A 15,569-nucleotide genomic window follows, 5' to 3' on the forward strand; every position below is an offset into this window, starting at 1 on the left:
TCAGCTCTACTTAGCCAATTTCCCATGAAATTTGTGGCCTACCTACCCCATCTGTATCCTAACAGTTTGCCAGCAAGGTGGTCGGGACAGGCTATGTCAAATACCTTGTAAAATACCAAGGTTTGACACCCACAGGTCTCCCTGCACCCCCTTGGCATGTTCCATCTCAGAGGGCAATGAGGTTATGCATTGTCTACTCTTGGTAAATCTGACTTGGCTTGTCCCAGCCACCCTCTCGCCCTTCACATGTAAGCAAACAGCTTCCATGAGCGCATGCTACGTACTGTTTCCAGGGTGTGCTCACCAGCCTGCAGTTTCTTGCTTCTTTCTTTTCAGAGATAGGAATACTACTTGTTCTCTTCCTGTTGTCCAGGACATTCCCCTGGTTTCTAGGACCTTTCAAAAATGATAAAGAGGCTTTGCAATGGCATCAGCAAGCTCTCAGCACTCTCAAATACACCCATGCAGGTCCCACAGATCTTTCTTTATATATATATATCTCTCTAGTTTGAACAGAGAACCCAAGCCCTTGGTACTACTATTGGTGATTGCCCTTTGGCCAGTGCTGGTAGTTATGCCTGTACATAGGTCTTTAAAACCTTGGTTAAAACAATTCCAAGGCACTTCTTAGTTTGCTTAAATCTTCAGCAACTGAAACCAGGTAAGTGTATGGAAATAATCAGTTCTCACAGATATTAGAACTAGCTTTCAAGTTTGTGTAGAAGTATTTAAAGTGATCTGAAGGTGATAAAAAAAATAAGCCTTAAATCTATCTTTGTTTTTAATCTTATAGTCATTTGATACCTGACAGATACTTTAATTGCTTGGCAGTAATATGAAGAAATTATTTCCTACCTGATATATATATATTACAAATGTAGTAAATTACATTGTTAACTTTACTTGTCTAGGTAAGTGACTACTTAAAAAATACTATGAAACTTCAGAGATCTAAAGACACATTATCAGGATAACAGATTATGCAATTTACATCTATTAAGTCCATACCACTTTCAGAGTGAGCTCAGGTCACAAAAACAGTAAAGTAGTGCTCAAACGACTGTAAAATGGCTTTGCTTCCTAAAATGTCTGTAGGACAGGTCTGGACCTCAGCTGCAGCTTTATGCGGCTATGTGCAGGGCTAATGAGATCTTTAAATAAGAAAATAGGCTTTCACCCCTTTCTGCAAGATGTACTGTTTGCTCAATGTTAGCAACAATTAAAACCAGGCACAGAATAGTCTAGTTTTGAAAGAGACTTTTAGAGACTTTTAGGGGTCATTGAATTCAACCTCTTACTCAAAGCATGGGTCCAGCTGTGGGCAACTGCATCACGACATGAACAAGTAGGATTGCGATTTATCACCCTATGGAATAATATCCCACTTCACACAGAAGTCAGCTGGCACAGCGAAAACAAATGGCTAATCCTAAACCATAGTAAATGAAATGCATGTTTAAACACACTTCAGTGATCATATTTTAAGGGATTTGAGGCTAGATCCCACTAATAACCCTTGTATAAATAATTAATTATTGTGACTTGCCCCCAAAGAGTAGTTGGGGTTTTTTATCCTGTATACATAAAGTTCTGTCTCTCAGCAAGTTTTTAATGGCACAGAAAAAAGATTGATGGAATGAGAGAGCTTCAGGGGAAGTGAGGGAAAATAAATTTGCTGTATGGAGTGAAATTAGACTGCCATTTAACATACAAAATAGTAAGTATAATTTTGCATGCCTTGTAATGTGAGGAAAGATACACAATGCCCTTTTGACTGAAAAGCAAGGGCTGAAATGCAGGATAATTTAAAGCACCATTTAAAATTAGGTTCTAAAATTAGAAGACAGAAAAGATTACGATTACTATATTTTCCATGTGTACTGCAGTTGTCTCCTTCACTGGTTTCCATTAAAACGGAGTCAGGAAACCATTCCATCTCTTAGCCTAAATATGACTTATTAAAATGAACAGCAAAAGGATGCATTATAAATATCGATATTTAAATACTGTGGTTTGATGGAAATGCATTTGAACGTTTTATGTTTACATTTTGTCATGTTAAAATAGATTGCTTGTCTCATTTCAGACAGCTTTTTATGCATTGAGTTAGAATCACCTTAATCATAAATTATAAACATCAAGATAGTGCTTTGCAACTTGTTTAATTAACTAAACTGTATTTCGAGTGCGGTGGATTGGAAAAAGGTCAGTTTATCAAAACATTCAAACTTAAATTTTATGGCCTACCAGGAAGGTTAATAGAATTTGTAAGTAAGTAGAGATGATTGGTTTTGCATGTCTATCCACAACTTGAAAGTTATAGAATTAGTAGCCCTTGCCCTCTACCTCTACTTTATTTGGAACTGGAAAGAAAATTTGGATTATTCCAAATTCTGTGTTGCTTCAGAACTCTGAATGAACAGCTCACTGAGCTGAAATAGTTCACCTGAAATGATGAAAAACACCTCTCTGAACTTGCATGGAAGAATGCCTGGAAAAGGCATTAATGATAAAAGGTATAGTAAGAATAGAAGGTATTTCTATGAAATGAAGTGGTCTTTGGCCATTTTTAGTACAGGGAATGCCAACACAGCTTGTTGTATTGTCCTCACACCAGTAGTCCTGCCTGTGGGGCAGGGCTGGAGGGAGATCGTGGAGTCTTTTTCCTCAGTGATGCCCACATAGCAGAATGGAAGTATTCTAGTTCTGCAACAGCTTGTCCTGACTGACAACTGCCCTTTGCCTGGTGCCTGTAACAAGCTCCTCTTCTGTCCCATCTCCCCCACCCTACGCTGCTCCCTGCTGTCCAGACTTCTCCGCCAGGTCTGTCACTATCCCTGCTCTGTCCCAGCCCACCACACCCCACCCCACCCTCCTGCCTTGGTCCCTCTACATCCACACACACCCTCCCCAGACTACCCCTGCTGGCCCATGTTGAGGATATAGAGCCAAGCCACAATGACAAGCACTTCCCAACAAGTTTGTTTACTTCACTGGGGTGGAGGACATGTGCCTGTGTCTTTCGGAGTCAGGAACTCCACCTTGCTAGCATTTTGAGCAGAGTGAAGAACCATGCTTTTAACATGGCTATTTCCACAGCCACCATAAATTAGCCAGATTCTTCTCCAAGCTTCTCCTGTCACAACTGCTCTCCTTTTCCATCTTAGTTTTCCATCTACTTGCTCTCCTGAAGAAAAAGGTTACCAGTAGGGAAGGAGACAGAGTACCCTGCGTTACAGCCTGCCATCAGAAAATGATTATCGTGATCACCACATCCAAACTACAGAAGGAAACAGAAGCAGGAGCTAGAGAATGCTAGAGATAGTGCCTCTAGCCTCCAGGATGTTCTAGCCCCTTTTGCTTGTTCCCAGAAGTTGGACTTGATGATTGTTGTGTATCCATTCCAATTCAGGATATTCTGTGATTCTATGACTCAGTTGAACTGTCTCACAACAGCCCTCTTTCTGAAACATAGGGAAGTTTCCAAGCCCTATTTCTAAGATCTGTTAGAATAACAAACATTTTATTTTTGTCTCTGTGTTACAGAAAGCAAAGAAAATGCAACTATCCTTAGTACAAGCACAATTTCAAGCGTGGAAAAATAATCAAAGATCCTTAGATCTTTCACGTCTCTTCAAATCATATGGAACAAATGTTTACAGCTAATTCCACGTGACATTTTATTTTCTTCCAGGGAGAAATTAGATTTCACAGTTGAAGGAGCTGAGCTACATCCAGTAAAAAAGGAGGTTTATCATACCTTGCAATTCTCTAGGTAGGCAGAAATTTATACATGGTACAGGCCACTCGCTGCACTTTCTGCCCTGAAGGATCATCCACCCCTTCAGCACAGCCAGGTGGTCAGTGCAAGCACATACTGACTCAGCAAAGAGACTCTGCAAACAGAGGAATGGCAGCCTGCACAGGGAAAAGGCAGTACAGCACAGGCGTATTTTATTCCTGGAGATGTAACCTCATTTAAAAAGGGGGAAAAAAAACCCCAGAAATAAAAGAGTTGAACATTTCATTTGGTAGAATTTCAGCTGTTGTGATTTCTTTTCCAAAGACAAAAGAAGAAGAACATTGTGCAGTGGATCTGGCCAGGAAGTAGTTTAGTTTCACTGACAAGACTTTTTTTAGAGACTGACATTTTTTTTTCTGTCTTGAACTGTAATGAGAAGTCAAAATCTGGATAACATTTCTTTAAACTTGAGCCAGAGCACTACAGTAATGAAGTGGCTTATATATGCTGCAATGTAAGCAGCTGCTCCCTCAAAGGCTGAATACTCAGTATTCTCTTTCAGAGAACCAAAGGATGTAATACTTTTATAGGCTTTTTTGAGTCTTTTAGGTGTTTCTTTTAACCTGTGCTTTTAACCTTCTATTGCATCCTAGAACTAGGTCATGTGCTTGCCACAGGTACACTGACAGAGGCAGAAGACATGCTATTAGATCACCTGGTGATCAAGTATGTAAATTACTATGCCAGGGCATATCCAAAGACACTGACTACCTAAATTGAACAGAATATTGTTTTCAGTTAATCACATTAAAACAAAGGGTATGTGTCTTTTCCCATATCAAGGAAATAAAATTTTAACTTTTATATTTAACTCTATTTATAATTACATTTTATAAATATATTTAATAAAACTTGTAGGCATTTACTAATTATTTCATAATTGTATTTGATATATTTTATATCCCTGTATTTTTAATAGTGTTTATTTATTAATGTGTTGCAAGGTACAGTTTAAAGAACATAATCTTCTAATATTTAAATGAAATTACATACTGTGATAAATCCCTTTGTCTGTACTCATTTCTTGGCACAATTTTGTCAAATCCCAAGATCGTTTTGTTAGTGTTTCCATGGGTAGAAATGGAAGTAATTTGCCTTTTTTCTAAGCCCCACTAAGAGTAGACTGTAGTCATTCCACATGGCTTCGGTTGATCCTCTCTGAGCTCTCAGTGGTCACAGTGTTAGAGCTGATGTGGATTAGACATCTAATCTCACATGAGCAATGTTATCAGTCCTGCTAGTTCAGGCAATTGCTCTGATTAATTCAAGCAGCAGTAGGCTAAGAAATTTTGTGAAGATCATGCAGTGGCAACCCCAGAAAAAGGACCTGCAAACAATGCTTTAAAATAAAGTAACTGAAATTCTATCTCACTTGTTGGAATTGAGGAAGAAAGAAGATACCGGATTTGGAGAGAAAACATGGAAAATTCCTAGGAAGAAGAGAATTCAATTTAAACTTCTCTGTTATCTACTGTGGACATATTAATCGTTTTTGAGTTCTTGAATAAATGTTGTATTATCCCTGTATTCTGTGATCTTATATTTTATGAAAATTCCCTTAGTTTTACTCTCAATTATAATCCTATTTTTCTATTGGTTAATTTATGCCATATTACAGTTTTTTCCTCATGAAGTAATCTCCTCCCATGTTTTTCCTTACAGAGTCATAGCCATCTCCCGATCTTCCTTATATAGCTTTAATCTGCATGTTCCTACCCTGTTACACCCCCAGTTCCAGAAAGTTCTGCTCTCACCCTATATAAGGCAGGAGCCAGTTAATAAAGCACCTACTTGCCTTACACTCACCCCCTGAGTAGGTTGTCTTTCTCCTTGTCAAATGCAACAGTCACTTTTCCTTTTTCCTGGCCTCCAGTACTCCAGTGAGTCCCATGAACTTCAGTGAGTTGGAGCTAAAGACTGGGTATTTCCTAGTGTAAGGGGAAAAAACCCACATATGCTCTTACAAAACATGAGAGTTCTTACTGCTCCACTGTGGGAGTGACAAGGTTTTTATATGTTTATATTTTCTATCAAACCTAATATTTTATTTGCAAAGACAGCGTAGCCAGATACCCATGCACAGTATGAGCAAAGCCCTCCCCTCTTTTCTTCTTCTTAGTGTTTCTACAAGATACTTGCTACTTTCTGGGTTCAGGTAGGATTCAGTGGATAGATCAAGTGAGTGTGATGAGCCTCATGCAAATTTTCTCTTTCTGCTGGACTCTCATTAGTTGGCAGGAACATAAAGCACGTTACTAAGCACAGCACTTCCCCTTGGAGCCCCAGAAATAAAGAGCAAAGGACGTGACCTTCTTTCTTCACACTTTAGTAAGATAACCTGAAACCATATTAAACTTGTAGAGATATGATGGATTTCATCCTTCTTGGCATCTTCTTACTCTGTGATTACCAAGGCTAAGAAAAAATATTTAGATGTAAATATATGTGCATATATACATCCTGCAAGAACATTTTTAATTTTTAATCTTTTCTTTATATACAGTTTCATAAATGTGCATTTGTTTCATCTGAAAGAAAGAAATGAGAAATTTCAGTGTAGGGAACACATTGTCAGCACCAGATATGGTTTCCTGGTCTGCAAATAGAAGAGTTTTGTTTTTTTGTTGTCATTCTCTTAGCTGCTGTAATGACTTCTGTGTTATGCTGCAGATGTAAGACATTTGTAGATAGAGCAGACTGTGCTCTTTGCCAGAAAGAGTGCATATCTTTAAAAGGAGTGATCCTCAAGCAATAAAGTAACAGAGATGCCTTGTTTAGAACCACAGTACATCTGTAGCTTAATTTTTGTATACTATGATTGTTTCTACCAAGTTAATAAGCTAAATAACGTTGTTTGTTTAAACAGTATTCATCATGGCTAAACACATCCTTTATGTAAATATATTACTAGAAAATTTTATAAAACATGTAGAGGAGAATGACATTATATTCATTCTTACAGTCTCTGTAGTTGGTGTTGTTATGTCAATTAATAGCAGCAAAAAAAGATAATTGTAATGTTATTTTAGGAAAGTATAATGGAGAAAAAAAATTCTAGAAGAACTCCTTTCAAAGAAGTCACAACAGAAATAAAAAATAACCCACATCAAAACCCTGAGATGAGCTGAGTTTGTTAGAACATGGTGGTAATAATGTCAAGGTTGTGGGCTCCAACTCTGTATGGGCCTTTTACTTAAGAGCTGGACTGGATGTTCCTTGTGGGTCCCTTCCAATGCAGAATATTCTGTGATTCTGTGAAGTGATGTGGTCATTAAATTACAAGAAAAGGTTGTTTGTTCTGTCAAAAGCAAACATTTCTTATGAATATGACAAAGGGTAAGAAGTAATTTTTTTTTAAGTAAACTGTTTAAGATTGTCCAGTGCCACACCAGTTTTCTTCTGTGAAACATGATTGGATATTATGTATTAGAACAATATGCGTACTTTGTTTTGAGTAGAATTATAGGATATCAAATTCTAGTTTCAGCTCAAGAAAACACTTACTCACAGGCTTATGAGTGTTTATATTCAGAACGAGCCTCACAGTTGTGCTTGCTATTGAGCATCTGTTTGTGTCCTTCCAAAGAGAATTTAAGCAAGTAATTAACATTGACATATGTTTACACACTGTCTTGAATAGGGATGTTTTCCTCGCTGAGGCTTCGCTCTGAACTGATGTAAATAACTGGCGTCAGAAGTTACTTGTATGAGGCATAATTACTTCAGAATCTCATCCCTCAGCTGCACAAGGCAGATGGTTAAACTATCCTTGTTTCCTAAGGAGTGACTATATAGCACAAAAGTGTGGCTTTTCAAAAGATCTCCTGTTGGGAATGCAAATATATTTTTCAGGCAGCTTTAATTTTTTTGCTCCTTTTCATACTTTAGGACTCATCCTGTGAGGTACATCCCATTACAAAACCGCAGGGAAGCTCAGTGAGAGTAAGCTCCATTACCATAAAAAAATTATGAATGTCACAGCCAGGCTTTTGGGTTGCACTTAAGGTGTTCTCCTCTTAACTCCTCCTTCTTTTTCTCTTAGTCCCCTCTTCTGCCTTGTACTCCTGTAGTTGCAGCAGATGCTTTCTCAGATGTAGGGCTGCGTCCTGTTATTTTTGTAACTGATTTCAAAAGGAATTTGATCCATATACTAGATGCAGGTAGGGCACCAAGGAGGTTTTTACTACCTTTCTTTCAAAATTTAATAAGCCTGAATGTGTGCCTTATAGAGTTTGAAATATAAAACTGTACAAACTCATCAAACTAAAATACTTTATATTGTGTTAATATTAGTTTACAGTCTGCTGTGTTTTACTCTCTTAGAGAAAAGGAAGCAAGAGGTGATCAATTGAGATTTAGAACATCCGATGTGCTGAGACAATGAATCTTGAGGAATCAACAACACCTCCTGCAAGACAATACTTTTCAGGTTAACCATGAAATTTGTTTAATTTACATTTCTTCAGAAATATGTCAGTCATGCTAAGGTTACACTTTATGTTCTTGTCCTAACCTAATGTTGCTGAATCCTACCAATACTGGTACTTAATGGTTGGTCACAATGATCTTAAAGGTCTTTTCCAACCTAAGTGATTCTGTGATTCTGTGATATTTACAGCAAATACTAAACCAATCCATTACTGACGCTGTGATTTTGCTGGAATAATTGACTGTGATAGAATTTAGATCAAGTCTTGTTTCTCTTACATTCAAAATTCTACTAGATATTTGTTTTAATATTATCTGATATGTATGTGCGTGATTATCACTTATTTTAAAGCATAATTACATGTACAATTCTTATTTTAATTCTCACTGTCTCATTTGCCTTCTCTTTTTTGGCCACAACACTAAGAGCAGACTCTGCCCCCTAACTACATGATTACCTCTCAAATGTGCCACAGTCAGGAAATCCAAGGCTGTGCTTTATATCAGAATATGCAGCTGCACAAAGCACTATACTTGCTCAAGAATTAAATGCCATGAGAAAAGCGTAACTTTAAATTTGCTCCATTTCATCTCTTTCAGTTGCCCTGCTCAGATTCCTCCTAGAGCCTCTATCAATCCCAATTCTATGGGCAGTGGGACATGCAGATGTGAGAAGTGGCCAAAGATCCCCTCCTGGAGTGCCATGGACAAACCTTGCCACAGCAAGCAGCAGGCTGCTAGAGTAACAGGGTTGCTGAATAATGCATTAATTCATGACCCTGCAAGAACTGACTTGCCCAAGGGCAACCTCATGACAGGTCTGTAACATTTATCTGCCTGGTTGATCTGAGGTGTCATTCCAATCTCGCTTTCCCTTCTCCCTCACCCTGTGCTGTGTCACTGAATGACACAGTTATGTTAAATTAGTGTATTTATGTCAGGAGTGCATAATTCAATTAAGTGGGGAAAAGTGTATGCTATAGTTTAAGGAATGGAGGCTCGGAAAACAGCATCTCTAAAAGAGCCTTTAGGATTGTGATAGCTGAACATAAATTTCCACTGTGATGCTGTGGCCAAAGGAGCTAATGGCATCCTTGGACATGGAAGCAGGCACGTATTGAGTAAAAGCACTCAACATGTTTTGACACTGCCGTGATCACCAGGAGAATATTGTGTCTAGTTCTGGTGGCTAAATTGAAGAAAGATGTTGTAAGTTGAACAGAGGTCAAAGGAGAGACTTGACAGTGACTAATAGATGGGTGGATAACCTGTTAAAGAGAAAAGCTCACAGGGTTCCATCCTTTAACTAAATAAGGAGACAGAAAGCAAATTGATCAGATGTGTGCACTTACCAGTGAGAGTAAACATTTAATAACAGAGCTCTTTGGGCTAACAAACAAAAACAATAACAAAAGCAATCGGAGTTCAGGGCAGATGACTGAAAAGCAATGTACACAAGGGAAATGAAACCCTGACCTAACACAGACACACGCACAGAGTCAGCCCAGTACTGAACAAGATCTAAAAAGCAAAGCAGATGTTAGTAATTATTAGGTAGGCATCAAAGGACGATAGGAAGATAGTAAAACAAGCTGACTATTCATATTGGGTAGTTAAGCTGTAGGCTACTTACTGAAAGATGTTATAGATGCTAGTTATTTGTTTAAAAAGGCAACTAAATGAATTCACAGAAGAAATATACCTCTCAAAGGGTATTAGGTATAACTGCGTCACCTTTGGATCAGGATTCTCTGATACTGTACAGCTGCCCTGAGCATATACTTTGCCTCAGTATTTGTTAGTGGATGCTGTCAGAGACAGGCTCCTGCACTTGGTGAGCGTTTGTCTGGCCTTGTGTAACACAAGCCAGAAGCTGGAGGATGAATGTGGAAAAATCGAAGTGGAAAGAAAGAGTTCACATGTGGACTATAAGGTCTCTTGTACACAGATGATGGGAATATCCAGAAATACTTGATGCCATCCTTTGTTTCTGCAGCTTTTCTTTAGGACACTTTGGTTAAGAAAGTATTATTTTTATTTATACTTACACCTTTCCACGTATGTGCTAAACTTCTTTTAACACCATGGCTGCTATACAATGTAGCTTACAGTATAACTAGGGGAAATAATACACCAAATTCTGTCTGCAGTATTTGATCAAAAAGTTAGTGACATTTTTAGCTACAAAATAAACCAGATGGAATTATTTTTGTCTTTATTCTTAATATCTAGCTAAATTCCAGTCTTTTGTTGTAAGACCATTCTAGTGCTTATGTCTCATAAACTGGATGGGTGGGAACAATAGAAATTCAGCACAGGAGAATATATGGATGAGTGTAAAACTACAGTTTTAGAAGCTAAATCTTATATTAATGTATTTTCTCTAAACAATGTTATTTCTTTTGCATAATTTATTATAACATGCTTTTCTGAACTATTTTCTGTACAATTTAGTTGCAATTATTTCAGGATTTTAGTTTTAATCTGTAAAGACTGAGACAGGAAAATTTGTCCAACAGTACCCTCCAAGATGCAACTTTTTCAGAAGGCAATTCTCTCGTATCTGTGTACATACTTGACAGTGAAACACCATGCTTGGTAGAGGGCACAGAAGTTTATGAGTGTTTGGGCTTCAGCCTTTTAAGGCTTGATTTTTTAAAAACTTGGTCTTAGTCATTTACACTCAAAAACTAAAAAGTATGAACCCGAAATTAAAAATTAATCCAAAAATATAGATGTGAACAATTGGGAACCTAATTTAGAATTGTGAGACTTGCTGTATCAGGCATTTCCTTTTGAAAATTGAAATTAATCATACAGGCCTATCTACTACTACCACAGGTTTCATCAGTATGGAACACTTAATAATGTACAGAATTGTCAACTGATTTGTAACACTAATTTGAATACCTTCATATGGCTTCAAAACCACTTGTCACAGCAGCAAAAAGGCTGTGAAACCCCCAGTCAGTTGCAAGGGCAAAGAAAATACCTCCTTACAGTCATGGATGGCTTAGACAAGAAAAGAACTCAAAAGAGAATTTTTTTATATTGAACTCTTTGTTTACGTCAGAAAACAACAGGCATGATAATGTGCTGTATCTACTCTAAATGTGTTCCTAAATAGGTTCCTGATGTTGCTAACAGAGATGTATGTGTAGAGCACAGTTAGACTGTCTCTGTAGGGATGGAGCCAAACAGCCTCGAACCAGTGACCACTGGGTAACTGAAAGAAATATTTCTTAATAATTTGTGATTCAGAGACTAAAAGTGCCGATGTAAAAAACTTCAACAAAGTTAAAGCTGGCTGAACATAAGCCAGCAGTGTGCCCAGGTGACCAAGAAGGCCAATGGCATCCCAGCCTGTATCAGCAATAGTGTGACCAGCAGGACCAGGGCAGTAATTGTCCCCCTGTACTGGGCATGAGTGAGGCTGTACCTTGATTCCTATGTCCTGTTCTGAGCCTCTCGATGCAAAAACGACACTGAAGTGCTGGAGCGTGTCCAGAGAAGGGCAATGGAGCTGGTGAAGGGTCTGGAACACAAATCTTATAAGGAGCAGCTGAGGGATCTGGGTTTGTTTAGCCTGGAGAAAAGGAGGGTCAGGGGAAACCTTATCACTCTCTACAAGTACCTGAAAGGAGCTTGTAGCCAAGTGGGGGTCAGTCTCTTCTTCCAGGTAACAAGAGACACAATGAGAAGAAATTACCTCGAGTTGTATATGAAGAGGTATAGAGATGCATGTTAGGAAAATTTTCTTCATGGAAAGGTTTGTCAAGCTCTGGAACGGGATGCCCAGGGAAGTGATAGAGTCACCATCCCTGGAGGTATTTAAAAGGCATGTAGATGTGGTGCTTAGGAACATAGTTTAATGGTGTACTTGGCAGTGCTGGGTTAATGGTTGGATTTGATGATCTCAGAGGTCTTTTCCAACCTTAAAGGTTCCATGATTCTAAATAAACTGGGAAGATCACAGAGCTAAATGAACTGGAAATTTCCGTGGATTGTTTTTACATGAATGTAAACAATGTTGAAGGGGTTTGTAAAGATACTGAGATGGTTATTAAATTAAAATAAGGTTGGAAAATACAGAGCTAAAGCATGTTGATACCTTGGGCAGGTTAAAAGTCAGCTGTCATAGTGCTGTTTTTGCCACTGTACAGATCTGCAAGTGAGACAGCCTCAAGAGGCAAAGCATTATTTAAATTCCTGCTTTTTTTCTTTAATTCTTCCTTTCTTCTGGATGGGATTCTGTGCTGTACAACTGGGTCTGTGAAACCACTGCCTCCAGTCCTACAAACTCTGGTAGGTGAAAATGTTTTTGTGTCTGGCTACAGGGAAAGAGCAAGCATCCAGGTGATAGGGAGGGCTGTGGGATGAGATGGAGAATTTCAAACAGCTGCTCACTGGAAGCTGGTGTAGACCTCTAATCTACTGTAAAGTTTCAGCATCCTTGTGCCCACCAGTGTCTCAGAGGAAGGGTTCATCTCCCTGCTTCCTGTGGTGAACGTGGAAAGTCTCAGCCATGTTCAGTTCACTTTAATATGCAGTGCTGGCTACAGCCATTGTAGAAACACCTATAAAATAAAAGGCTTATGTCCAGTGGGATCAGGTTATACCATCAAAATTAGCTCTCTAGTGAGTAGGAGGTCCCCATTCCTAGAGATCCTAGGTTTTTCCTCTGCCACCCTCCTAAGTGAAAACAGTGCTTGGGAAAACATTATAACTGAAAGTATGAACAGATATACCTGCTCTACCTGGCTGAGAAATGGTGATGAACCGTATTTTTCTCAGGCAAATCCCAAGTTACCCTTCTCTGGGGTTGGGTCAAGAGTACAGATGCCTATTTAGGAATGTCTGTTTAGCCCACCTTCCCAGAGGCAGCCTCTAAGTTATTGAATTGGGAAGTGCTTCTGAGGTCTTTATGTGCTCTTGCTTATAACTCTTGACTTATATCAGGCAAAAACCCAAGAGTGTGGTGTCCCACCAGCACCCACTGGGCCTTATTGTCCATATGAGAAAGGCAGGCTTTCACAGACCTAAAGAGACAAACAGGACACCAGGCTGACAAAAAATACTACTGTGCTCAGTTCAACCTCAGTCCTCTAGCACAGCAGTACCTTGATAAAGAAGGTCAAGAGTTGTCGGGGTTAAGAATAAAAGTAAACTGTAAGATCTGCTTCTATGTTTGTTTCCTCATCTATCTCCTCCTGGACAAAGGCAACATCTGACCTTAGTTTTACTGCCCAATTTAATTATTGACATTTGTAGGTGGGAAGGAGGTAACAACAACAATGACAAGAGAACTCACTAAAGTGGCATAAGTCTTCATGATATTTTTATCTTTTAAAGAAAGGACTAGCAATTTGGTCTGACTGTGTATGCACACATTGTTACGCAGCCTCTAACAAGTTAAACCAAATTGTGTTTCAAATAATGAGATTTTAAAATCCGTATTTCCTGCTTTATTTTGTCTTCTGTTCTGTATCTTTAGATCTGGCTCTATTTCCGAGTTTCTGTCTCTTAATCAGAAAGTAACTTAAAGAAAAAAAAGAAAGAAAAAGCTAGAATTTTATTTATGCAGTTAATATGAACAGCCATGACTTTAAGAAACACAAAGGTTGACAAAAGACAAGATATAAATCACAAGAGAAGATACAAATCACAAGAGCTGTACAATGGAACTTTAAGAAAACATAATAAAAAAGGCTTGGAAAGAAGCTAGGAACAAAAAGGATTTTGACTCTTTTTTTTCCTGATGTTGAGATTTGAAAGCAATAGCATTGTGAACACGCAGCAGCATAACTTGTTTTGAATATCATGGTCTGTTATGCCTGGGTTCCATCAGGAGATGCTTTGTCTATATGGAGAGATCATCAGTCATGGAAATCTGCTGCTGAACATTCTGAGGTTCTGCTAAGCCTTTGTGATTTCCTTTTATTATCTACTTCAGTTTAGAGGAGATATTTTGAAAGGGAAACTTAAAAAGCAGGGACATGACAGTTTTCTGATAGGTACTTCTAAAACAGGTTCAGTAAATGAAGATAAAATAATTACCACATCTGCGTAGAACGACTTGACTTCATTTTCCGAAGCCATATGATATAATCAGGTTAGAAAGGCCAATACTGACTTCTCGTGGTGAGGAACAGTCTATATTTAGTCACAGAACTGCTTGTATAAGCTCTCAGCACATTTTTACTTTGTCCTTTCATGTACTCCTTTTGATCATCAGAGGTATCACTGTGCCCCCAGCCCTCCTACTGCCTACCTCAGTTTGTGTCACTCACCTCTCCAGCCTCTGCAAGGCTTTCTCCCTTCTTTCTTTCCAGCTGACCCGAGGTGTTACTTTTGCATGAGGCATTACTTTTGCACACTCATGTCCTGCACCTTTGATACCTCTATTTCTTTCATCAGTTCACCATTATAGCTCTAGTCTCCCACAGAGGAGCTGGTTCCTGAAGCATGGTGCCATTACAAGGAATACTGGGCACAAAAGGTCACTCCATGGGAAGCAGAGGGCACTTCCTCTTGGCTTTGATATCAGCAGGAAGCAGGAGCTTTCTGCCTAAGAAATACTTTCACCTCGGCTGGTGCCTGACATCTACCATCTTTTCAATGGAAAATGGTTCATGTAGGTCAGACCAACACTGCAGTAGATCAGATGGAAGTTCACTGAGTGCACACACATATTGTCTCATTATTAGGTATTGGACAAGCTTTATGGGAGCTGAAGTGATTTAGCACATGCTTCCAGCCATATGATAGGGGTGCAGTTTTGCAGATAATAACTGTTCCTCATATGCACATCACAGCTGAATCTCAGACCATCCCCTATGGCTTTCCTTAGATGATAGTGGCACAATCACCAATACAAAACCCACAGTAATACCACTGCCAGCATAAAGGAAATAACAAACCCCACTCAGTTACTCTTAGGAAGTGTTCTGGGGCTTTCAGCCAGTTTTGGACGTGGAAAGCTGTATAAACGGATACAAATCAGGATCTTAATCTCTACCAGATTACAGTTGAACTCTGTCTAGAATATTGCAACAGTCAAATATACATCCAGCAGTGAAACACAAACCTGATGTGCTCATCTTGGACTGGTTCTTTTCCTTGGCAGGTTGGACAAAGCAAAATAAATTTCCATGATAATAATTCTTTATACCATTTACTTTGGCCAATGTTTTGCAGTTTCTTCTGTTCATCCAAAAAGATGAAACCTCCATCAGAGGATAACACTCTGATCACTTCACAAAAAAATCCCCCACAACAAAACAATCCCCTCCACCAAAAAAAAAAAAAAAAAAAAAAAAAAAAAAAAAAAAAAAAAAAA

General features: G+C 38.7%; 1 protein-coding gene across 1 annotated transcript in view; it reads left to right on the plus strand.

The window, feature by feature from the left end:
* The first annotated feature begins 4,442 nt into the window (after nt 1-4,442).
* Nucleotides 4,443-15,569, plus strand: part of BMX (BMX non-receptor tyrosine kinase) — a 26,031-nt gene continuing 14,904 nt past the window's right edge. The window contains 4 exon segments of the mRNA XM_027901353.1: nt 4,443-4,468; nt 6,847-6,905; nt 7,072-7,145; nt 8,126-8,231. Of these exon segments, the coding sequence (XP_027757154.1) occupies nt 4,443-4,468; nt 6,847-6,905; nt 7,072-7,145; nt 8,126-8,231 (265 nt within the window).

This window comes from Empidonax traillii, unplaced genomic scaffold (assembly GCF_003031625.1).
Source record: "Empidonax traillii isolate 1590-97213 ecotype Southwest subspecies unplaced genomic scaffold, ASM303162v1 scaffold778:size296861, whole genome shotgun sequence".
In the NCBI taxonomy this organism is placed as follows: Eukaryota; Metazoa; Chordata; class Aves; order Passeriformes; family Tyrannidae; genus Empidonax; species Empidonax traillii.